Source organism: Lampris incognitus, chromosome 12 (assembly GCF_029633865.1).
Source record: "Lampris incognitus isolate fLamInc1 chromosome 12, fLamInc1.hap2, whole genome shotgun sequence".
Taxonomy (NCBI): Eukaryota; Metazoa; Chordata; class Actinopteri; order Lampriformes; family Lampridae; genus Lampris; species Lampris incognitus.
Genome location: NC_079222.1, coordinates 1,395,371 through 1,416,905, shown reverse-complemented (window position 1 = coordinate 1,416,905; position 21,535 = coordinate 1,395,371). Strand labels below are relative to the sequence as shown.

General features: G+C 44.3%; 1 protein-coding gene across 3 annotated transcripts in view; it reads right to left on the bottom strand.

Moving 5' to 3' along the window:
- wdr36 (WD repeat domain 36) overlaps positions 1-21,535 on the bottom strand; it is a 77,796-nt gene continuing 56,261 nt past the window's right edge. For 2 of the 3 annotated variants that reach the window (XM_056290648.1, XM_056290647.1), the window contains 8 exons: positions 10,115-10,194; positions 9,862-9,969; positions 8,741-8,838; positions 8,288-8,427; positions 6,671-6,790; positions 5,325-5,394; positions 5,051-5,238; positions 1-211 (listed from right to left, as the gene is read on the bottom strand). In XM_056290648.1, the coding sequence (XP_056146623.1) occupies positions 62-211; positions 5,051-5,238; positions 5,325-5,394; positions 6,671-6,790; positions 8,288-8,427; positions 8,741-8,838; positions 9,862-9,969; positions 10,115-10,194 (954 nt within the window). In that variant the 3' untranslated portion in view covers positions 1-61. Of the gene's footprint in view, positions 212-4,210; positions 4,385-5,050; positions 5,239-5,324; positions 5,395-6,670; positions 6,791-8,287; positions 8,428-8,740; positions 8,839-9,861; positions 9,970-10,114; positions 10,195-21,535 lie in introns of all 3 variants that reach the window. The other variant, XR_008811095.1, reaches the window with a different exon arrangement.

Below are 21,535 nucleotides of genomic sequence, written 5' to 3'. Positions count from 1 at the left end.
GAAGACAACTTTATTGAAAATGACATTTTATACAAAACAGCTGTGTGAAATGTGTGTGTGGTCAGAGGAGGGCACTCTTGGTATATGCCAGCAGACACAGGGATTGGTGGAAGGCTGTCTGAAGCTCCGCCCACCCTTCCTCCAACTGGGCCAAGAGGCGGAGCAAAGCGTTGACAGCGATAGCGTCAGCTGACAGCTGCCGGAGGTGGAGCTACAGAGAGAGAGAGAGAGAGATAGACAGAGAGAGAGAGAGATAGACAGAGAGAGAAAGAGAGAGATAGACAGAGAGATAGACAGAGATAGACAGAGAGAGATAGACAGAGAGCGATAGAGAGAGACAGAGAGAGAGAGAGATAGACAGAGAGAGAGACAGAGAGAGAGATAGACAGAGAGAGATAGACAGAGAGCGATAGAGAGAGACAGAGAGAGAGAGAGATAGACAGAGAGAGAGACAGAGAGAGAGATAGACAGAGAGAGAAAGAGAGAGATAGACAGAGAGATAGACAGAGATAGACAGAGAGAGATAGACAGAGAGCGATAGAGAGAGACAGAGAGAGAGAGATAGACAGAGAGAGAGAGAGATAGACAGAGAGAGAGACAGAGAGAGAGATAGACAGAGAGAGAGAGAGAGAGAGATAGACAGAGAGCGATAGAGAGAGAGACAGAGAGAGAGAGATAGACAGAGAGAGAGATAGACAGAGAGAGAGACAGAGAGAGAGAGAGAGAGAGATAGACAGAGAGCGATAGAGAGAGACAGAGAGAGAGAGATAGACAGAGAGAGAGAGAGAGAGATAGACAGAGAGAGAGACAGAGAGAGAGAGAGAGAGATAGACAGAGAGAGAGAGAGATAGACAGAGAGAGAGACAGAGAGAGAAAGAGAGAGATAGACAGAGAGAGATAGACAGAGAGCGATAGAGAGAGACAGAGAGAGAGAGATAGACAGAGAGAGAGAGAGATAGACAGAGAGAGAGACAGAGAGAGAGAGATAGACAGAGAGAGAGAGAGAGAGAGAGATAGACAGAGAGCGATAGAGAGAGACAGAGAGAGAGAGATAGACAGAGAGAGAGAGAGAGAGATAGACAGAGAGAGAGACAGAGAGAGAGAGAGAGAGATAGACAGAGAGAGAGAGAGATAGACAGAGAGAGAGACAGAGAGAGAAAGAGAGAGATAGACAGAGAGATAGACAGAGAGAGATAGACAGAGAGCGATAGAGAGAGACAGAGAGAGAGAGATAGACAGAGAGAGAGAGAGATAGACAGAGAGAGAGACAGAGAGAGAGATAGACAGAGAGAGAGAGAGAGAGAGAGAGATAGACAGAGAGCGATAGAGAGAGACAGAGAGAGAGAGATAGACAGAGAGAGAGAGATAGACAGAGAGAGAGAGAGAGAGATAGACAGAGAGAGAGAGATAGAGAGAGATAGACAGAGAGAGAGAGATAGACAGAGAGAGAGAGAGAGAGATAGACAGAGAGAGAGAGAGAGAGAGAGAGAGAGATAGACAGAGAGAGAGAGAGAGAGATAGACAGAGAGAGAGACAGAGAGAGAGAGATAGACAGAGAGAGAGACAGAGAGAGAGAGATAGAGAGAGATAGACAGAGAGAGAGAGAGAGAGATAGACAGAGAGAGAGAGAGAGAGAGAGATAGACAGAGAGAGAGACAGAGAGAGAGAGATAGACAGAGAGAGAGATAGACAGAGAGAGAGAGATAGAGAGAGATAGACAGAGAGAGAGAGACAGAGAGAGCGAGAGAGCAAGAGACAGAGAGAGAGAAAAGACATGTTATAGCTGTGAACGGTGCCATGTATGAATGCTAGGCTAACAATGCTAGGCTAACAGAATGCTAGGCTAACTGGCTAGGTTGTGAGTCTATGACAACTGTACTTAAGCGTGCTGATAGAGGCTGTTGTTAAATTGCAGTTGACTATCTTAATGTGCTGTGTAGCCTAAATATGCTAGCTTAGGCTAGTCTTCATTTAAAATCCATAATTTGTTTGAGTTTGATAATTTAGGCCACTCCTCAATTGAAATTTATAATAATTTTATTTTAGCAAACTACTTCAAGCTCGTCCTCTTTAGAAATCTATAATAATCTTACTGAGGCATAATTAATCCGGCTCTTTAATGGAAAGCTACTATTTACTTTAGTATGCAAATTAAGCTAGTCTTGAATCTATGATAATTTTTCATTCTAAAGTAAACTAGTCCTCGGAACGGAAGACTTTTAGTATCGTATGCTGGTTTAGTCTTCTGCTAATTTTGACTAGCTTTTGACAGAGACCTATAAGAGTTTTAAGGTTAGGGGGCGCCACAGTGGATCATCCATTTCCATCTCTTCTTGTCCTCTGCATCTTCCTCTGTCACACCGGCCACCTGCATGTCCTCCCTCACCACATCCATAAACCTCCTCTTTGGCCTTCCTCTTCTCCTCTTCCCTGGCAGCTCCATATTCAGCATCCTTCTCCCAGTATACCCAGCATCTCTCCTCCACACATGTCCACACCATCTCAATCTTGCCTCTCTTGCTTTGTCTCCACACCGTCCAACCTGAGCTGTCCCTCTAATATACTCCTTCCTAATCCTGTCCTTCTTCATCACTCCCAGTGAAAATCTTATCATCTTCATCTCTGCCACCTCCAGCTCCACCTCCTGTCTTTTCATCAGTGCCACTGTCTCCAAACCATATAAGATAGCTGGTCTCACAACCATCTTGTAAACCTTCCCTTTAACTCTTGCTGGTACCCTTCTGTCACACATCACTCCTGACACTCTTCTCCACCCACTCCACCCTGTCTGCACTCTCTTCTTCACCTCTCTTCTGCACTCCCCGTTATTTAAACTCATACGCCTTCGTCACCTCCACTCCTTGCATCCTCACATTCCACCGTCCTCCCTCTCATTCACCCATAGGTATTCCGTCTTGCTCCTCCTGACTTTCGTTCCTCTTCTCTCCAGTGCATACCTCCACCTCTCCAGGCTCTCCTCCACCTGCACCCTACTCTCACTACAGATCACAATGTCTTCCGCGAACATAACAGTCCATGGAGACTCCTGCCTGACCTCGTCCGCCAAACAAGAGAGGGCTCAGAGCCGATCCTTGATGCAATCCCACCTCCACCTTGAACCCATCTGTTATTCCAACCGCACAACTCACCATTGTCACACTTCCCTCATGCATTCCCGACTTCCTCATACAATACCACACCTCCTCTCTCGGCACCCTGTCGTATGCTTTCTCTAAATCTACAAAGACACAATGTAACTCCTTCTGGCCTTCTCTATACTTCTCCATCAACATTCTCAAAGCAAACATCGCATCTGTGGTGCTCTTTCATGACATGAACCCATACTGCTGCTGCTGATCATCACCTCTCCTCCTCTTAACCTAGCTTCTATTACTCTTTCCCATACCTTCATGCTGTGGCTGATCAACTTTATACCTCTGTAGTTGTTACAGTTCTGCACATCACCCTTGTTCTTGAAAATCGGTACCAGTATGCTTCTTCTCCACTCCCCAGGCATCCTCTCACTTTCCAGGATTGTGTTAAACAATCTAGTTAAAAACCCCACTGCCATCTCTCCTAAACACCTCCATGCCTCCACAGGTATGTCATCAGGACCACCTGCCTTTCCACTCTTCATCCTCTTCATAGCTGCCCTCACTTCCTCCTTGCTAATCCACCACACTTCCTGATTCACTATCCCCACATCATCCAACCTTCTCTCTCTCTCATTTTCTTCATTCATCAGCCCCTCAAAGTATTCCTTCCACCTTCTCAGCACACTCCCCTCGCTTGTCAGCACATTTCCATCTCTATCCTTCATCGCCCTAACCTGCTGCACATCCTTCGCAGCTCGGTCCCTCTGTCTAGCCAATCGGTACAAGTCCTTTTCTCCTTCCTTAGTGTCTAACCTGTCATACAACTCACCATACGCCTTTTCCTTTGCCTTTGCCACCTCTCTCTTTGCTTTATGCTGCATCTCCTTGTACTCCTGTCTACTTTCTTCATCTCTCTGACTATCCCACTTCTTCTTTGCCAACCTCTTCCTCTGTATAATTTGCTGTACTTCCTCATTCCACCACCAAGTCTCCTTGTCTTCCTTCCTCTGTCCTGATGACACACCAAGTACCTTCCTAGCTGTCTCCCTCACTATTTCTGCAGTGGTTGTCCAGCCATCTGGCAACTCTTCACTACCACCCAGTGCCTGTCTTACCTCCTGCCTGAACTCCACACAACAGTCTTCCTTCTTCAACTTCAACTATTTGATTCGTGGCTCTGCCTTCCCTCTCTTCCTTTTCCTGAACTCCAAAGTCATGCGACAGACCACCATCCGATGCTACGTTCCCCCGTCACCCCCTTGCAGTCTCCAATCCCTTTCAGATTGCGCCTGGAAATGGAATGGAGATCTACAGTAAATTCTATTTATACGTGAGTTTACGCTAGTCCTTGACAGACACCCAAAATAAATTTTAATTTGGTGTACCAACTTAGGCTAGCCCTTGAAAGAAACCTGTATGAAATTTACCTACCAATTTAGGCTAGCTTTCAAGAAATACATGGAATTTGAACTCGGCATACTGACACACTCGTACATGAGTGTGTTGTGAGCATGTGAGTGTTATGACACTCGTTCATGTCACAACAACCTGTTTTAATCAGCTATTAAACATATACTGTTAATGTTTTTATGAATTAAAATGAAGTAGATATTTCTGAATAAATGTATAACTGTATTGCTGCAAAGTGTAATGGTGGCAGGGGTCAAGGTGACCAGTGAACAGTACAGCCACACTGTGAGTTAGTGAAAAAACACCAGGGTTAGCAATTTTAATTGTAATTAGCGCGCTAATTTAGAGTAGTTATGAAAAGACTTGTTAAAATTTCAATTAAGCATCATAATCTAGGCTAGCCATCAAACAAAACCTATAGGAATTTTACATTAATGTGCTAATTTAACCCAGTCATCAACAAAAATATATGACAAATGTCCTTTAGGGCACTGGTTTCTGTTGATGAGTTTCAGATAGCACTAACACGGTCAGCATGCGAGCACCTTGAGAAACAGCGCCAGGTAGGCCTGTGCCAGGTCATAGTCCCTGCGGTTGGTCAGCATATTGTCAATCATGCAGAGGAAGGCCAATAGGATGGCAGAGGAACCACCCGCCTCTGGGGCCAGGCCACGGAGCTCGATGTCGACCATGGACGGAGAGAACTCTCTGAGCAGACGACAAGATTCTTCAACTGGACAGAGAGAGTGAGATGTATATTAAGACAGAAAGACAGAGACAGACAGATATACAAATAATAATATGTAGACATTCTCTTACATGAGTTGGATTCCAGTGTTTGGTAGAATTTGGATTTCTGGGCCAGCACACCGAAGTTCACCACCTTTGACTGAACACAGTTTCATTCATAATTTTATTTCTAAACAAATAAGTCATGAAATACATTGACATGATTAATAATTCAATGATTCAATGAGCAATTCAATGATACTAATTTTAGTATTGGTATAGTAAAAGTAGTATATTAGTAATATGTAGTATTAACTTTTCATTAGCATCAAATTCATATTCAACAGACTTTCTTTAAATATCATCCATCCATCCATTATCCCAACCACTTATCCTGCCCTCAGGGTCACAGGATGCCAGAGCCTATTCCAACACTCATTGGGCGGCAGGCGGGAGACACCCTGGACAGGCCGCCAGGCCATTACACTGGGCCCACACACACACACATTGACAGCTAGGGGCAATTTAGTATGGCTGATTCAGCTGACGTACGTCTTTGATTCACCTGACCTCCATGTCTTTGGACTGTGGGAGGAAACCGGAGCTCCTGGAGGAAACCCACACAGACAAGGGGGGAACATGCAAACTCCACACAGAGGATGACCCGGGATGACCCCCAAGGTTGAACTACCCCGGGAATTGAACCCAGGACCTTCTTGCTGTGAGGCGACCGCACTTACCGCTGCGCCGCAGTGCGTTCTAATACTTTTTATGACCTTTTAAAAATCAAATATAAATGAAATTATAGTCCAGTTTTCAGAAGAAAATATGATGGAGGGTTTAAGCTGTTAAATTTTAGAAATAAGGGCAATTATAAACTTTTAGGGTTTTCTTTTTTGTTTGTTTTTTTGTTGCCCCAGGTTACCAACGACCGCCACCGGTACTTTTGGCCAGCAGGGTGCTTGGTGGAAATGTAGAAATTCATTCATTCATTCATCATCAGCCGCTTCCCCGGGGTCGAGTCGCAGTGGCAGCGAGCTAAGTAGGGCACTCTAGACATCCCTCTCCCCAGCAATGCCCTCCAGCTCCTCCTGGGGGATCCCAAGGCGTTCCCAGGCCAGATTGGACAGGTAGTCCCTCAAGAGAGTTCTGGTAGACCCAGAACTCGCTGGTTATGTTGAAACGATGTTTGCTGCTATGTTGAAATTATGATCTCAAATTCAAATGTAAAACAACTTAATGACTTTTAAGGCCTCATATTCATAAAATTTAATTTACGACATTTTAAGAACCTAGACACTTTGTTGCCTGAGGGATGTAGAACTCTGCAATGCAGTGGGCGTTCCATGGGAAAGGGACAATTAGAGTGCCGTACGAGTTCCTCGCCTCAAGTCAGAACGTGTTTATACGTGTTTTTCATACAGCACAGCGTTTACCTCAGTCTCTGCCAGCGGGGTCTCAGGGTGGGCAAAAGAAGGAGTTAGTCCAGCAACCGTGGGAAGGAAAAACGGTGCTGTCTCAGGTACTCTGGGAGGCTCCTTGGGTTTGTTCCGTCTCTGAAGGGATAAAAAGCTTAAGGTTCACTTATGTGTCATGTTTAAAATGTTCAAAAATCACAGGACAACATTTAAAAAAAACAAACATCAAAAATGGTTGAACATTTTTAGAATGTGAAGTATTCTCCAGACTGAATTAGTTTTAATTTGAACAAGTGCACTATGCGCACTTCATACTACACTGACATTGTTGTCAGTGTAGTATGAAGTCGACTGAGCCTGTATCCAACTAGATGAGTTTAGCTAGCTTGTTATGATTTTAGTTAGCTTGTTATGTGCCTCACTAATGTTGTCATTTCAGTGTTAAACAGTGCTTGCTTATATTCACTCAGCTAACATTCTAATCTTAGTGATGCTAGCATTTAACAATTTAGTTTGTATCCAGCTAAATAATGTTTTAATTGTAATGGATGTAGCATTGAATGTTAGCTAGCTTGTTATGTAATGGATGTAGCATTGAATGTTAGCTAGCTTGCTATGTAATGGATGTAGCATTGAATGTTAGCTAGCTTGTTATGCACTTTGACAGTTTGTGATGTTGGTGTGAAGCGGTGCTTGCTTGTATTTGCTTGGCTAATGCTCTGATCTTAGTGATTCTAGCGTTTAACAAAGTCAGTTTGTGTCCTTCTAGATGACATCAAAGCCTACAGAGAGAAACCAAACCAATGCCACTGACTACACAGAGACAAAAAAAAGAGTGCAGCACAATGCCGTGGGCATCAGGGAGAGTGCTGAGCATCTGCTAAACAGTAAAATACACAAAGGTGAACGGAGCTAAATGCTATGTAATCATCATATCTATTTCAAATATCGATGAGTAACTGGACTATTACGGTCATTGATACAAAACCCAATGTTTACATTGAATACACGATTATAAGACAACATGCAGTTGAGTGTTGTGATATGATCTCACTTTCAGAACATCTCCACCAGCATGAGGCTGGTGGAACATTATGTTTAGTTAGCAGCTCATGAATATTACTGATGCAAGCTGCTCTGGTCGGGACTCCCTGATACTTACCCTAACCTTACCCACACCAAACTCACAATGCTACTTAAATTTAACCCTCTCTAATTTTCTAACCTTATCAGAATCACAACACTTTATTAATCCCTGAGGGGAAATTGGGTCCTACTACAGACACACACTCGAGTAAAGAAAAAATAACAAGATACAAGTTAACAACACACCTTGACCCCTTACTGCTACCGATGAGCTGGTTCTTACCTTGAAAGGCTGACACTGCCATCGGTGTGTGAGTGTATGTAAGCAAATATGTGAGGCGCATAATCGCTTTATAAATGCAGTCCACTTGACATTTATTTTTAGTGAAGGGAGCATTGAGCTAATGTTAGCTAGCATGTGATTTAAACTCAGCAATTTTTTCCTTTGAACAAAACTAACATTACATTAGTGATCTCATTATCCTTCTAAACAACATGTTTAGTTCTAGTGTGACTAGCATGGAGCGTACTTCAAGGCTCATCTTTTACCTTGATGATTTCGAGGTTGAGCAAATTCTTCCAGCGAGATTCCGGGAGAAGCGAAAGAGTCATCAAGTTGCTATCCAGCTGCTCTGGGGAGCTGTACTCATCTACATTTGCACCTGTATCTTCTTCCAGTCTCTCCTCGTCTGGCAGATACCAAAAACAGAATGAACATCAACCACTGCGGCATAGGTAATTATGGGCTAGTCAGGGATGATGTAAGCTAAAGCTTGTCCCCTTGAACAGTGTTACAAGTGTTTAACTTTGTACAAGCTGAGTTCAATTTCATTTAGCTTTAGTTTAAGCAATATTATTCACTAGTGAGCTATAATGCCAAACTGAAGCCACTAGCTTAATGGCTACTTATGGGTTAGCTGCCTCAAATAGTGTGTTAGCTTGGCATCTAGAAATGAATAACCAGTTTTGGTCAGAGCTGGACAGAGTCAATCAGGTCCTCACCTTGACCCGGGCAGGAGCTAGGTAGCACAGAGGTCGTTGGCTCATAGTTGGCAGGCAGCGGGCGGAGTGACACCAGGTTGCAGAGGCTTTTGTTGGACCTGTTAAACCAGACACCATCAGAGGACTGTGGGCACAGCTGACACATTGTTGGTACTAACACTTACATCCCCACTGATTCAACAGCTACTTCATGCTAATACTTTTGTCCCCAATAGTGTGATCAAATTTCAGTGCTTATCATGAAGCTACATACCACCCTAGATGAGATGGACATACTGTAATGCTGATGCTAATGCTAATCTTAACTGTGTAATTGTGAAGTTATAGTGCTAATGCATTAGTAGTATATACGTATTAGCCACACGAAGCTATAATACATTGTAGTGATAATTAGCCACACAACACTGTCACATTATAATGCTAGTGCACACGTTTATGCTAAGTGACCTTTCGCAAAGTCCCGCCCCCTTAGTTACTGTTGCTATGCCCGTTAAGCATTTCAGAACTATCCAGGAAGTAGCCGGAAAACACCAAAACATGAAGGAAGAAATCAGCGCATTGTGTGGGTAAAAGTAACAGTAATAATACGTTAGCTGTATTAGCTATCAATAATAGCTAGTAGCAAGCTTAGCTTGGAGCAGACAAGTATTTTTGTTGATTTTGGATGGCTTAAGCTGGCCATGGGGTCTGCTATACTGTGAAATCTATTGCCGACATTGCGCTTCTTGCGTTCTGGGTTTCGGGAAGGGAAAGAAAATTACACCCCCTCCAAACTTTTCAGATATCTAGTATCCGATTTGCTACCCAGACGCCCCTGTGTTTCTTTTTCTTAATGACAGCTGACTTCGTGTTCATGCACACTGTAATGCTAACACTAACATGAACAATGCTGCCATTCTGGTTCAGTTTGCCACAAATGAGATTTTAATGCATACGCAAATGAATATGCAAATCGCAATGTCTATGCAAATGCAAAAATACAGACTCATATTTTATTGCTAATGGTTACTTGCCTACCAACACTAGCTATTATGCTAACATGCAGGCCAATATCTCTCACAAGTTGCAAAGGCAAACCCAGGGGGATGCATACAACCTCATGTTCAGCGCTGTTCACTCACCACAGGTAGACCCCCAGGCAGTTCACATGTGTAGTGGCAAGGAAATCGCCAGTGGGGGAGAAGGACAAGCCCACTGCCGCCATATCCACCTGGAAGCAGTCCACCAGGCTAATGTCAGGTGAAAAAGTAGAAAAAACAGGCAAATTAAATCTCGATAAGTGATTCTGATCTAAATTAAGAAAACATTCCAGATTAAATGTTCAAGTGTGTCCTTTAGAAGCAGGACAGATGAGTCGGACCATTTCATTCTTACCATCCAGTGGGGACGTCCCAAGTGCGAATTGTGCAGTCCATCGCCACAGTAACAAGCCAGCGACCATCAGGACTGAATGCCTGATCCCGAGAGAGAAAAACAGAGAGAGAGATGGAAAATTCAAGATAGTGTTTGCTATATTTAGTTTGGAGTTTTCAAAGGTGCACTTTGTAAGATAAGGAGGTTTAAGAACAAACCATGCCGGGAAAAATGATCAAAATTAATCTAAAGAATTAACTGATTACATCTCACAAGTCAACCTGATAAATATAATTTCCTAACATCATTAATAAAAAGAACTGAAGTCATGTTCAGCGAGGAACCTAATGAATGTTCTAATGAGCCTAATGAAACCCTGTCAAGTAAACCGATCATTATAATTCAATAGCATCTGAATGAAAACACAGGCCCCCTACTGGACCCTATCGGGCAAACAGGTCAGTGGATGATGCAGTCAGCATAGGACTGCACTACATCTTGCAACACCTTGACTCCCCAGGGACACATGCAGAGATCTTGTTTGTGGTCTTCAGATCAGCATTTAACACCATCGTCCCAGATATCCTTCACTCTGAACTCGCCCAGCTCACTGTTCCAGCCCCCACCTGTCAGTGGATCAAAAACTTCCTGACAGACAGGAGGCAGCAGGTGAGGCTGGGGAAAATCACATCCAGCATAGGACTGCACTACATCTTGCAACACCTTGACTCCCCAGGGACACATGCAGAGATCTTGTTTGTGGTCTTCAGATCAGCATTTAACACCATCGTCCCAGATATCCTTCACTCTGAACTCGCCCAGCTCACTGTTCCAGCCCCCACCTGTCAGTGGATCAAAAACTTCCTGACAGACAGGAGGCAGCAGGTGAGGCTGGGGAAAATCACATCCAGCAACAGGACAATCAGCACTGGCGCCCCTAGGGATGTGTGCTCTCTCCTCTACTCTTCTCTCTACACAAATGACTGCACCTCAGGTGACCCGTCTGTTAAACTCCTGAAGTTTGCAGACGACACAACCATCATTAGCCTCATCCGTGATGGTGACGAGTCTGCATATAGACAGGAAGTTCAACAGCTGGCCCTCTGGTGCAGTCATAACAACCTGGAGCTGAACACGCTCAAAGTGTGGAGATGACAGTGGACTTCAGGAGGAGCCCCCCCTCACCATAGTCAGCAGTACTGTGTCTGCTGCGGAAACCTTCAGATTTCTGGGTTCCACAATCTCCCAGGACCTAAGGTGGGCATCCAACACGACACAATCATCAAAAAGGTCCAGCAGAGGATGTACTTTCTCCATCAGCTCAGGAAGTTCAACCTGCCTCAGGAACTGTTGATCCAGTTCTACACTGCCATAATCCAGTCTGTCCTCTGCTGCAAACCTTCACTGTCTGGTTTGGATCAGCCACCAAACAGGAAGGCACCATACAATACAGGAAACAGGCAGGCAACATCACTGCAGACCCATCACACCCTGTTCCAACTCCTCCCCTCTGGTAGGCGCTACAGAGCACTGCACCCCAAAACAACCAGACAAGTTTTTTTCCGCAGGACGTCACTCTGAAGGACACTTAAAACAGTTATACAAGGGCAGCATGGTGGCCCAGTGGTTAGCACTGTTGCTTCAAAACAAGAGGGCCCTTGGTTCGAACCCCAGGCTGTCCAGGGTCCTTTCTGTGTAGAGTTTGTATATTCTCCCCGTGTCGGCGTGGGTTTCCTCCGAGTGCTCTGGTTTCTTCCCGCCATCAAAGACATGCATGCAGGGTCCGAAATTAACACTCGCCACCCACCAAAGGCGAGTAGATTTTCTGATTGGCGAGTAAATCTCAGACGCCTACCCGCCAAATGGTGAGTAACAAAAAAAGTGAAATCCAACCACTTAGTCCCCCCCGATCTCTCTCACTCTCTCTCTCCTTAGCAACAGCAATAACATAGCAACAACAATAACAGAAATTAACCAACCAAAGTGTATTAGAACAATAACATAGCAACAGCAATAACAGAAATTAACCAATCAAAGTGCATTAGAATGTTGCTAGACGCTGCTGGTGGGTAACATTACGCACACACTCGAGAGGAGCAACGACAGCAGCACCGTCAAACTCGGTACTAGCCTACTCTATTCTTTTAACTAACGTTAGAGAGCAACACCAGTTATGTGGCAATATTTAGAAGGTGCAATATCAAAAAAGCAGCCATGCCCCGAAGAGGAGGAAGAAGCCACCATCACTACCAAACCGGAAAAAAGAAAGTTTAGTGAAAAGTGGAGGTATGGCGATAAAGGAGCTGCGAGAAGCTGGCTGGAGTATAACGCACAGACCGTGATAATGAGTTGCTTCGTCTGTCGCCAGGATGCTAAAAACCGCAGCAAATCCTTTGTCATCGGTAACAAGATAATGAAGGTAGAAAACACCAAGGAACATGAGACCTCCAGACGTCACATTACCTGTATGAAGGCCTCTCGGGTTCAATCGGAGCCTGTCCTCGCAACATCCTCCGTAAAGGTGCTAACAGCCATGTCCGAGCAGACCAGCATGAAAATCTCTCCGACTTCTAATGGATGTGCGAGTAAGTGAATTTAGTTGTCATCTCAAAATATCCTCATACAGCGTAAACAAAGTGCTGGCTGTAGCTAACGTTAGCCAGCTAGCACTAGTATGTGACACCTAGCTTGCACTAACGTTAGCTGTGTGCTAGCTTCAACACCATGAAACAAGTTAAAACTGATTGGCATGTCCGTGGTGATGTAGCGGTCAAAGCATCGGCTTTGTGTCGATGCAGTTGCCCACTGGGGACCGGGGTTCGTGCCCCGGTCTCGTCAGATCCGACTATGGCCGGACTCGATGAAGCAGCAATAATTGGCAACGCTGTCTTCAATAGGGGGGTGGAGTCGGCTTGTGTTCGTCACGTGAATGCGTCTCTGGGTGTGTTAGAAAAAGCAGTGGTTCGGCCTGGATTCGACTGCCAGCCGGAGAGATGCAGCTGGCCAATGGATGCAGTACAAGGGTGGGTGTCTGAACTAAATAGGGATCGATTGGCCACTAATTTGGAAGGGAAAAAAAGGGAAAAATCAGGAATAAAAATGATTAAAAAAAATAAATTAAAAAAAACCTCAACTCAGTCACACTCTGGGATCTACTGAAGGTGCAGCTGTCATCTCCCGAGATCAGGGAGTATGACCCAACCAGTGCTGTTAATCTGTGGCACCAAGACTCTGTCAGGAGCAGGAGGCCAGACTTCATGGACGGTGCTAAGAGAGTGGCTGCTGTAGAGTGAGAAGTAGTCTGGGACTAGGGACGGGCATGTGGAGCACTCGAGTAGTTACAATAATACTGCAAATAAAACATGAAATCATACTTGTAATATTTTACCTTTAACCGTTGACTAATTTTACATAAAAATATTTTTGCTTCAAATCTGCACATTTTTAAAAGCTCTTATTCAACACAATACCTTATTCTCTCATTGATATGTACTGAAAACGTTTGTATGGCACAAAAAAGGCTACTAATTATTTTGGCCGGTAAAAAATATGCTTGGCCGGTAGATTTTTTCATCTACCAGTCCCCTTGGCCGGTAAGCCAAACAGTTAATTTCGGACTCTGCATGCATGTTAGGTCAGGGCTCGACATTAACCATGGCCCGATGGCCCGTGGCCATAAAAAGTTACTCTGTGGCTACCATATATCCCCAGTAGGTGGCCCCCTGTGGCCACCAAGTCAAGGTTAAAAAAACAAAACACTGCCCTTCACAAACACAATGTCACAGTTCCATAAACATCTTGATTCATTGCGCCTTTTAATTCAACATTCTACGAAAACAGCTAACAGTTACTTAATTCTACTCGTCGCCGGCTAGCTGCTGATATGTCGGGGCTGCTGAAGTATGGGTTTACTAAGCCTAACGTTACTCGAGCTGCGAACATGATCCCTACAGAAGAAACACAAACACAAAAGGTGGACTACGAAAAAATGAAACTGCAACGAAAATTTCGGAGGGAATGGAAGCAAGAGTTTAAGTGGCTAGAATACGACACATCCAAGGACATAATGTAGTACTGCGGTGTGCCGCCAGGTTCCTCAACAAGCTGAGAAGTCTAGCTCATGTTTCACCGGAAACAACGCCTTCAGCAAACACCACATCACAATTCGTGGGAAAAGTGGACAACACCTAAAGTGCACAGCTGCACACCTTGCGGTTACATCGCCTGAAAATACACCCATGGGGAGACAAATACGTCAAATGGAGAGTGAATAACGGGAGAAAATGATTAAAAATTTCAACATCACATACTATTGTGTATGTAATGAAATCGCATTCAGTGCTTTCCCTGGGCTTGTCGAACTCCATATCAAGAGCGGCGTGGACATGGTGCATGGATATGCAAACGACAAAGCCACAGCAAGGTGGCTTGGTTTAATTCTAGTCTAGTTAGCTAGCTAGCTGGTTAGGTTTATATGCTGCAAATTAACGTAGTGCTAATGCTACTAAGTAGAGCAGCTACCTAAATTTATTGGATAAATAATGTAACGTTAGCTACTTTTCATCAGCAGTAGGCTATTGTTGGCTAGCTCGCGTAACATATTTTCTGTTTGTATTGCAGCTAGTTGCTCATAGTTAATGGCGTCAACATTGTTGTCGACAACTGTTGGAAAGTTCTTCAGAGCATGGAGAAGTACCTCAGACAGCGGTTTGCTTTTTCCAATTAAGACCTGCTTGCAGCTGCCCAGGTTTTCAACACCTGCAACTGGCCAAAGAACCAAGAGGATTTGGCAGTGTATAGCAATCACCACATCACCACACTCTGCCAACACTTCTGGCCTGTGCTGGAAAGAAATGGATGCAATCTTCAAGAAGTACAGGAAGAGTGGATGGGTTTAAAATAACTTGCACAGCACCAACAGTTCACATTTGATGCCCATGCACTGATTTTCAATGAAGATCACAGGAAGAGATTCACCCACATCAGCCACCTGTTTGAAATTGTTCAAGTCCTTCCCATGGCCACAGCAGTGTGTGAGGGTGGATTCTCAACACTGACAAGAGTGAAAAACGATTGGTGGTCCAGGTTGAGCACTGACATGCTCAATAAACTTTGAGTCATTTGTATACAGTAGGGATAGGAATCTCCATCCCCAGGCCGATGCGATACGTATCTCGATACACAGCCAACGATCTGATACATTAACGATACACATGAAGCAGCTACCGATTCGGTACGATACGATTCATCTTCCTACTGCGATGCATCACGATTCAACACAATCCAATAACAATGCAAATCGGTGCAAAATCAACTTCATTTTATTGTTCCATTTAGAACACAGTAGTAGCAGCCTACAAAGCAGTAGACTTCTCACCATCAACAATTAGGCTAACTAACAGATGAACACTCAGGCGTACTTAAAGTAGGCTAACTCAGCAGTGAGGAGGGAGTGGTGTGTTTGTCAGTGTAAAAAAAAGTCTTTCACAAACTGGCACATAACACAGTAGTGGAGCTCAGCCTACAAAACAGTACCGACTTCTTGTCATTAGCAACAAAGGTTTAAGATGAAAAAGGCCTTTCCTGTCACAAACAGGAAACACAAACAGCTCCAGCCAGTACCATATTCTTGGCGTTATCCATGACCAGTGCCGTTTTCTTGTCTTCTATCTTCCACTCACGGCAAACGTCCCGCAGAAAAACTGCTAGATTGCTCCCTGTGTGGCCCTCGGTGAACACTCTGGTCTGTAGGACATGGCTCTGCATAACCCACTCTTCATCGATGTAGTGTGCAGTGACCGGGACATACGAGTCTGTAGCGCACGATGTACATCCATCAACTGTTATGGCAACTGTTTCAGCTTTGCGGAGTGACTCTGCTATCTCTCGTTTCACTGTCTCGTACAGTTCGGGGATTTGTTTCTCGGTGAAAAGCTTTCTACTTGGAATATGGTACCTCAGCTCCAAGATGCGCATCAGGTGTTGGAAGCCCTCGTTCTCCGTCACACTGTAAGGCTGGATATCTTTACTTACTTTGGCTTCAGTTATTTTCTGGGCGCGTGCAGAGTTTGCGGCAAGCGGAGTTTGGAAAAAAGTAGTGATACTTGGCTGTTGACCCGTGTTGCTATCACTGGAGCTAGCATGAGGTGAATCAGAGGGCGAGCTAGCTATCGGGGAGTCCTCAGCCAAGCCATGTCGCCGTTTCAGGTGAGAAGTCAGGTTGGTCGTGCTGCCTGTGTATTTTATAGCAAGACGACATCTTTTGCAAATTGCTTGGCTCTTGTCGAGGTTTCCATCTCTTAAAGAATCCGAAGTGACGCCAAACATGGGACTTGTAGGTATGGCTAGGTAAAAAGTGTATCTGTTCGTCTGCCTTCTCTGCCATGTTGCTCGTTGATTGTATGAAGTAGGCCAGCTGTTGTGGCGTTAATATTGAGTGACTAGTGACGCCTAGTGGTGAGTAGGTGAATCCACCTCCAATTGTTTTTTTCTCCGCAGCAAATAGTCCGCTCGTTTGAGAAACGGCTGAGAGAATTATGTAAGCGAATTGAATAAAAATAATCATTTTAAAAAATATATATATTATAAGAAATTGGATTTTACCGATGCAAAGCTTTTACAAAGCGATGTATTGCGGTTTCAGCCCAATTTCTATCCGATGCACACCACTCCAACCGATGCAATGCATCGTAGACCCTTGCATCGATACACCGATGCAAACTGGCTAATCGTCACAAGCCTAGTATACAGGGGCCTGACACTAGTGACTACAATGCTGCAGGTGCACTAGAGAGATGGTGGGTAAGAGGGGAGAGAGCCAGGAGGATACCTGAATGAGTTGAAAACAACACAAAGACAGAAACACACACCAAACTACAAAAACACGACAAAAACTACAAAACACATATATCCAACATAACAGTCCATTATCTGAACCGCTTGTCGTGCTCTCAGGGTCACAGGATGCTGGAGCCTATCCCAGCAGTCATTGGGCGGCAGACGGGAGACACCCTGGACAGGCTGCCAGACCATCACAGGGCCGAGACACACACACACACACACACACACACACACACACACACACACACACACACACACACACCTAGGGAAAATTTAGTACGGCTGATTCACCTGACCTACATGTCTTTGACTCACCTTACCTACATGTCTTTGATTCACCTGACCTACATGTCTTTGATTCAGCTGACCTACATGTCTTTGATTCACCTGACCTACATGTCTTTGATTCACCTGACCTACATGTCTTTGATTCACCTGACCTACATGTCTTTAATTCAGCTGACCTACATGTCTTTGATTCACCTGACCTACATGTCTTTGATTCACCTGACCTACATGTCTTTGATTCACCTGACCTACATGTCTTTGATTCACCTTACCTACATGTCTTTGATTCACCTGACCTACATGTCTTTGATTCAGCTGACCTACATGTCTTTGATTCAGCTGACCTACATGTCTTTGATTCAACTGACCTACACTACCGTTCAAAAGTTTGGGATCACCCAAACAATTTTGTGTTTTCCATGAAAAGTCACACTTATTCACCACCATATGTTGTGAAATGAATAGAAAATAGAGTCAAGACATTGACAAGGTTAGAAATAATGATTTGTATTTGAAATAAGATTTTTTTTACATCAAACTTTGCTTTCGTCAAAGAATCCTCCATTTGCAGCAATTACAGCATTGCAGACCTTTGGCATTCTAGGTGTTAATTTGTTGAGGTAATCTGGAGAAATTGCACCCCACGCTTCCAGAAGCAGCTCCCACAAGTTGGATTGGTTGGATGGGCACTTCTTTGAGCAGATTGAGTTTCTGGAGCATCACATTTGTGGGGTCAATTAAACGCTCAAAATGGCCAGAAAAAGAGAACTTTCATCTGAAACTCGACAGTCTATTCTTGTTCTTAGAAATGAAGGCTATTCCATGCGAGAAATTGCTAAGAAATTGAAGATTTCCTACACCGGTGTGTACTACTCCCTTCAGAGGACAGCACAAACAGGCTCTAACAGGTACTATTTAATGAAGATGCCAGTTGGGGACCTGTGAGGCGTCTGTTTCTCAAACTAGAGACTCTAATGTACTTATCTTCTTGCTCAGTTGTGCAACGCGGCCTCCCACTTCTTTTTCTACTCTGGTTAGAGCCTGTTTGTGCTGTCCTCTGAAGGGAGTAGTACACACCGGTGTAGGAAATCTTCAATTTCTTAGCAATTTCTCGCATGGAATAGCCTTCATTTCTAAGAACAAGAATAGACTGTCGAGTTTCAGATGAAAGTTCTCTTTTTCTGGCCATTTTGAGCGTTTAATTGACCCCACAAATGTGATGCTCCAGAAACTCAATCTGCTCAAAGAAGTGCCCATCCAACCAATCCAACTTGTGGGAGCTGCTTCTGGAAGCGTGGGGTGCAATTTCTCCAGATTACCTCAACAAATTAACAGCTAGAATGCCAAAGGTCTGCAATGCTGTAATTGCTGCAAATGGAGGATTCTTTGACGAAAGCAAAGTTTGATGTAAAAAAAATCTTATTTCAAATACAAATCATTATTTCTAACCTTGTCAATGTCTTGACTCTATTTTCTATTCATTTCACAACATATGGTGGTGAATAAGTGTGACTTTTCATGGAAAACACAAAATTGTTTGGGTGATCCCAAACTTTTGAACGGTAGTGTACATGTCTTTGATTCAGCTGACCTACATGTCTTTGATTCACCTAACCTACATGTCTTTGATTCAGCTGACCTACATGTCTTTGATTCACCTGACCTACATGTCTTTGAGTCACCTGACCTACATGTCTTTGATTCAGCTGACCTACATGTCTTTGATTCACCTGACCTACATGTCTTTGAGTCACCTGACCTACATGTCTTTGATTCACCTTACCTACATGTCTTTGATTCACCTGACCTACATGTCTTTGATTCAGCTGACCTACATGTCTTTGATTCACCTGACCTACATGTCTTTGATTCAGCTGACCTACATGTCTTTGATTCAACTGACCTACATGTCTTTGATTCAGCTGACCTACATGTCTTTGGTTCACCTGACCTACATGTCTTTGATTCAGCTGACCTACATGTCTTTGATTCACCTGACCTACATGTCTTTGAGTCACCTGACCTACATGTCTTTGATTCAGCTGACCTACATGTCTTTGATTCACCTGACCTACATGTCTTTGAGTCACCTGACCTACATGTCTTTGATTCACCTTACCTACATGTCTTTGATTCACCTGACCTACATTTCTTTGATTCACCTGACCTACATGTCTTTGATTCAGCTGAGCTACATGTCTTTGATTCACCTGACCTACATGTCTTTGATTCACCTGACCTACATGTCTTTGGACTGTGGGAGGAAACCGGAGCACCCGGAGGAAACCCACAACGACACGGGGAGAACATGCAAACTCCACACAGGGGACGAGCTGGGACGAACCCGACTACCTTGGGGCTTGAACGCAGGACCTTCTTACTGTGAGGCGACTGCGCTAACCACTGTGCCACCATGTCACCTATAATTAAAAAAACAACAACAAAAATAAAAACAATTTAACTGTCCAAGAGAGCCAACACCAGGATCACTGTCGGAACTGCTGGTCTGCACGGGCTAGCAGTTAGCTTAGTTTGCCCCACTTCCATGTCCTGTCAGACTGCCCTCTGTGTTTCCTCCTTGGGCGCAGCTCCAGGCAGGGCAATGGTCCCTGGGCCCACCGGACGCAACAGACTAAGCTCTCCAAGCCAACGCCAACTCTCCCAGCCATACACCTTCAACACACCTCCCCGCATGCCACATGATGACACGAAAAACCCAGTCAACGCCAGGCGAGGCTGCCGCCAGACTGCCCTCAGTGTTATCTTAACTGCCGGTCTGCATGGGCTAGCAGTTAGCTTAGCCTGCTCCGCTTCCGCCTCCTGTCAGAACGCCCTTGGCGTTTCCTCTTCGGGCACCACTCCAGGCAGGGCCGTGGTCCCTTGGGCCACAGGAAGCAGTAGATCAAGCTCCCCCAACCAATCCAGCGCCAGCTCTCCCAGCCATCAAACAAACCATAACCCCAAAACTGAGATACGTACTGAACCATAACCCCAAAACTGAGGCAACCTACTGAACCATAAGCCCAAAACTGAGGCAACTTACTGAACCATAACCCCAAAACTGAGGCAACATACTGAACCATAACCCCAAAACTGAGGCAACATACTGAACCATAACCTCAAAACTGAGGCACATATTGAATCATGAATTTTGTGTACGGTTAGATTCCTACTACGTTCATATCACCTATAGCTATGTTTGTAAAGACCCTATTAAAATTATTCATTCATTTATTTTCCATTCATCATCAGCTGCTTCTCTGGGTCAGGTTGCGGTGGCAGCAAGCTAAGTGGGGCACTCCAGACGTCCCTCTCCCCAGCAGCGCCCTCCAGCTCCTTCTGGGGGATCCCAAGGTGTTCCCACGCCAGATTGGACATGCAGTCCCTCCAGCGAGTTCTGGGTCTACCCCGGGGTCTCCTCCCAGTTGGCCGTGCCCAGTAAACCTCCAAAGGAAGGTGATTAGGAGGCATCCTAATCAGATGCCCGAACCACCTCGATTGGCTCCTTTCGACGCAAAGGAGCAGCGGCTCTACTCCGAGCTCCCTCCGCATGTCGGCGCTCCTCACCCTAACTCTATGGCTGAGCCCAGACACCCTACGGAGGAAACTCATTTAAGCCGCTTGTAGCCGCGATCTCACCCTTTCAGTCACTACCCAAAGCTCATGAGCATAGGTGAGAGTCAGAACGAAGATTCCAACCCTCACCTATGGTCATGAGCTTTAGTCATGACGAATCCTATTAAAATTATCATTACTAAATTAGCATCAGTTCTAATACTCAAAATCACTTCAGATATGAATGCAATTTTGTTAGCATGATACCAGTGAGGACCATACTGAAATATCCTTAAGAGAAACCAAGAAGATATCAATAATATTGTATTTGCACTGAAAGAATTTCGAAAAATTCCAACTATTGAATTAAGATTAGCTATGCTAGATAGAATTCATATAGAGGAATGACTTAGTTAAAAGAAACACTCAACAGTAGGGAACGTGTTCAACAAATAAGGAGCAAAATAATCCAGTTAGTCATGGCATGAAACAAGCTTGTACTGTCTCATAAAGAATTTACTTGAATCACAGATTATATAGAGAAATAGAAACTTTTTTAGTAGCATTACCGGGTGAAAGTGAAAAACCCATATTCTTCCATTCAATAGTATTAGCATTAGCTATGCTAACAAAAATCCCTATATGTTTCGAGTCTGCTAGCTATGCTAGCGAAAAATTGATTTTACTTCCATTTTGTTGTATTAGCATTGGCTATATGAGCAAACATCCCTCAGATACTACCATTCTGTTGTATTAGCA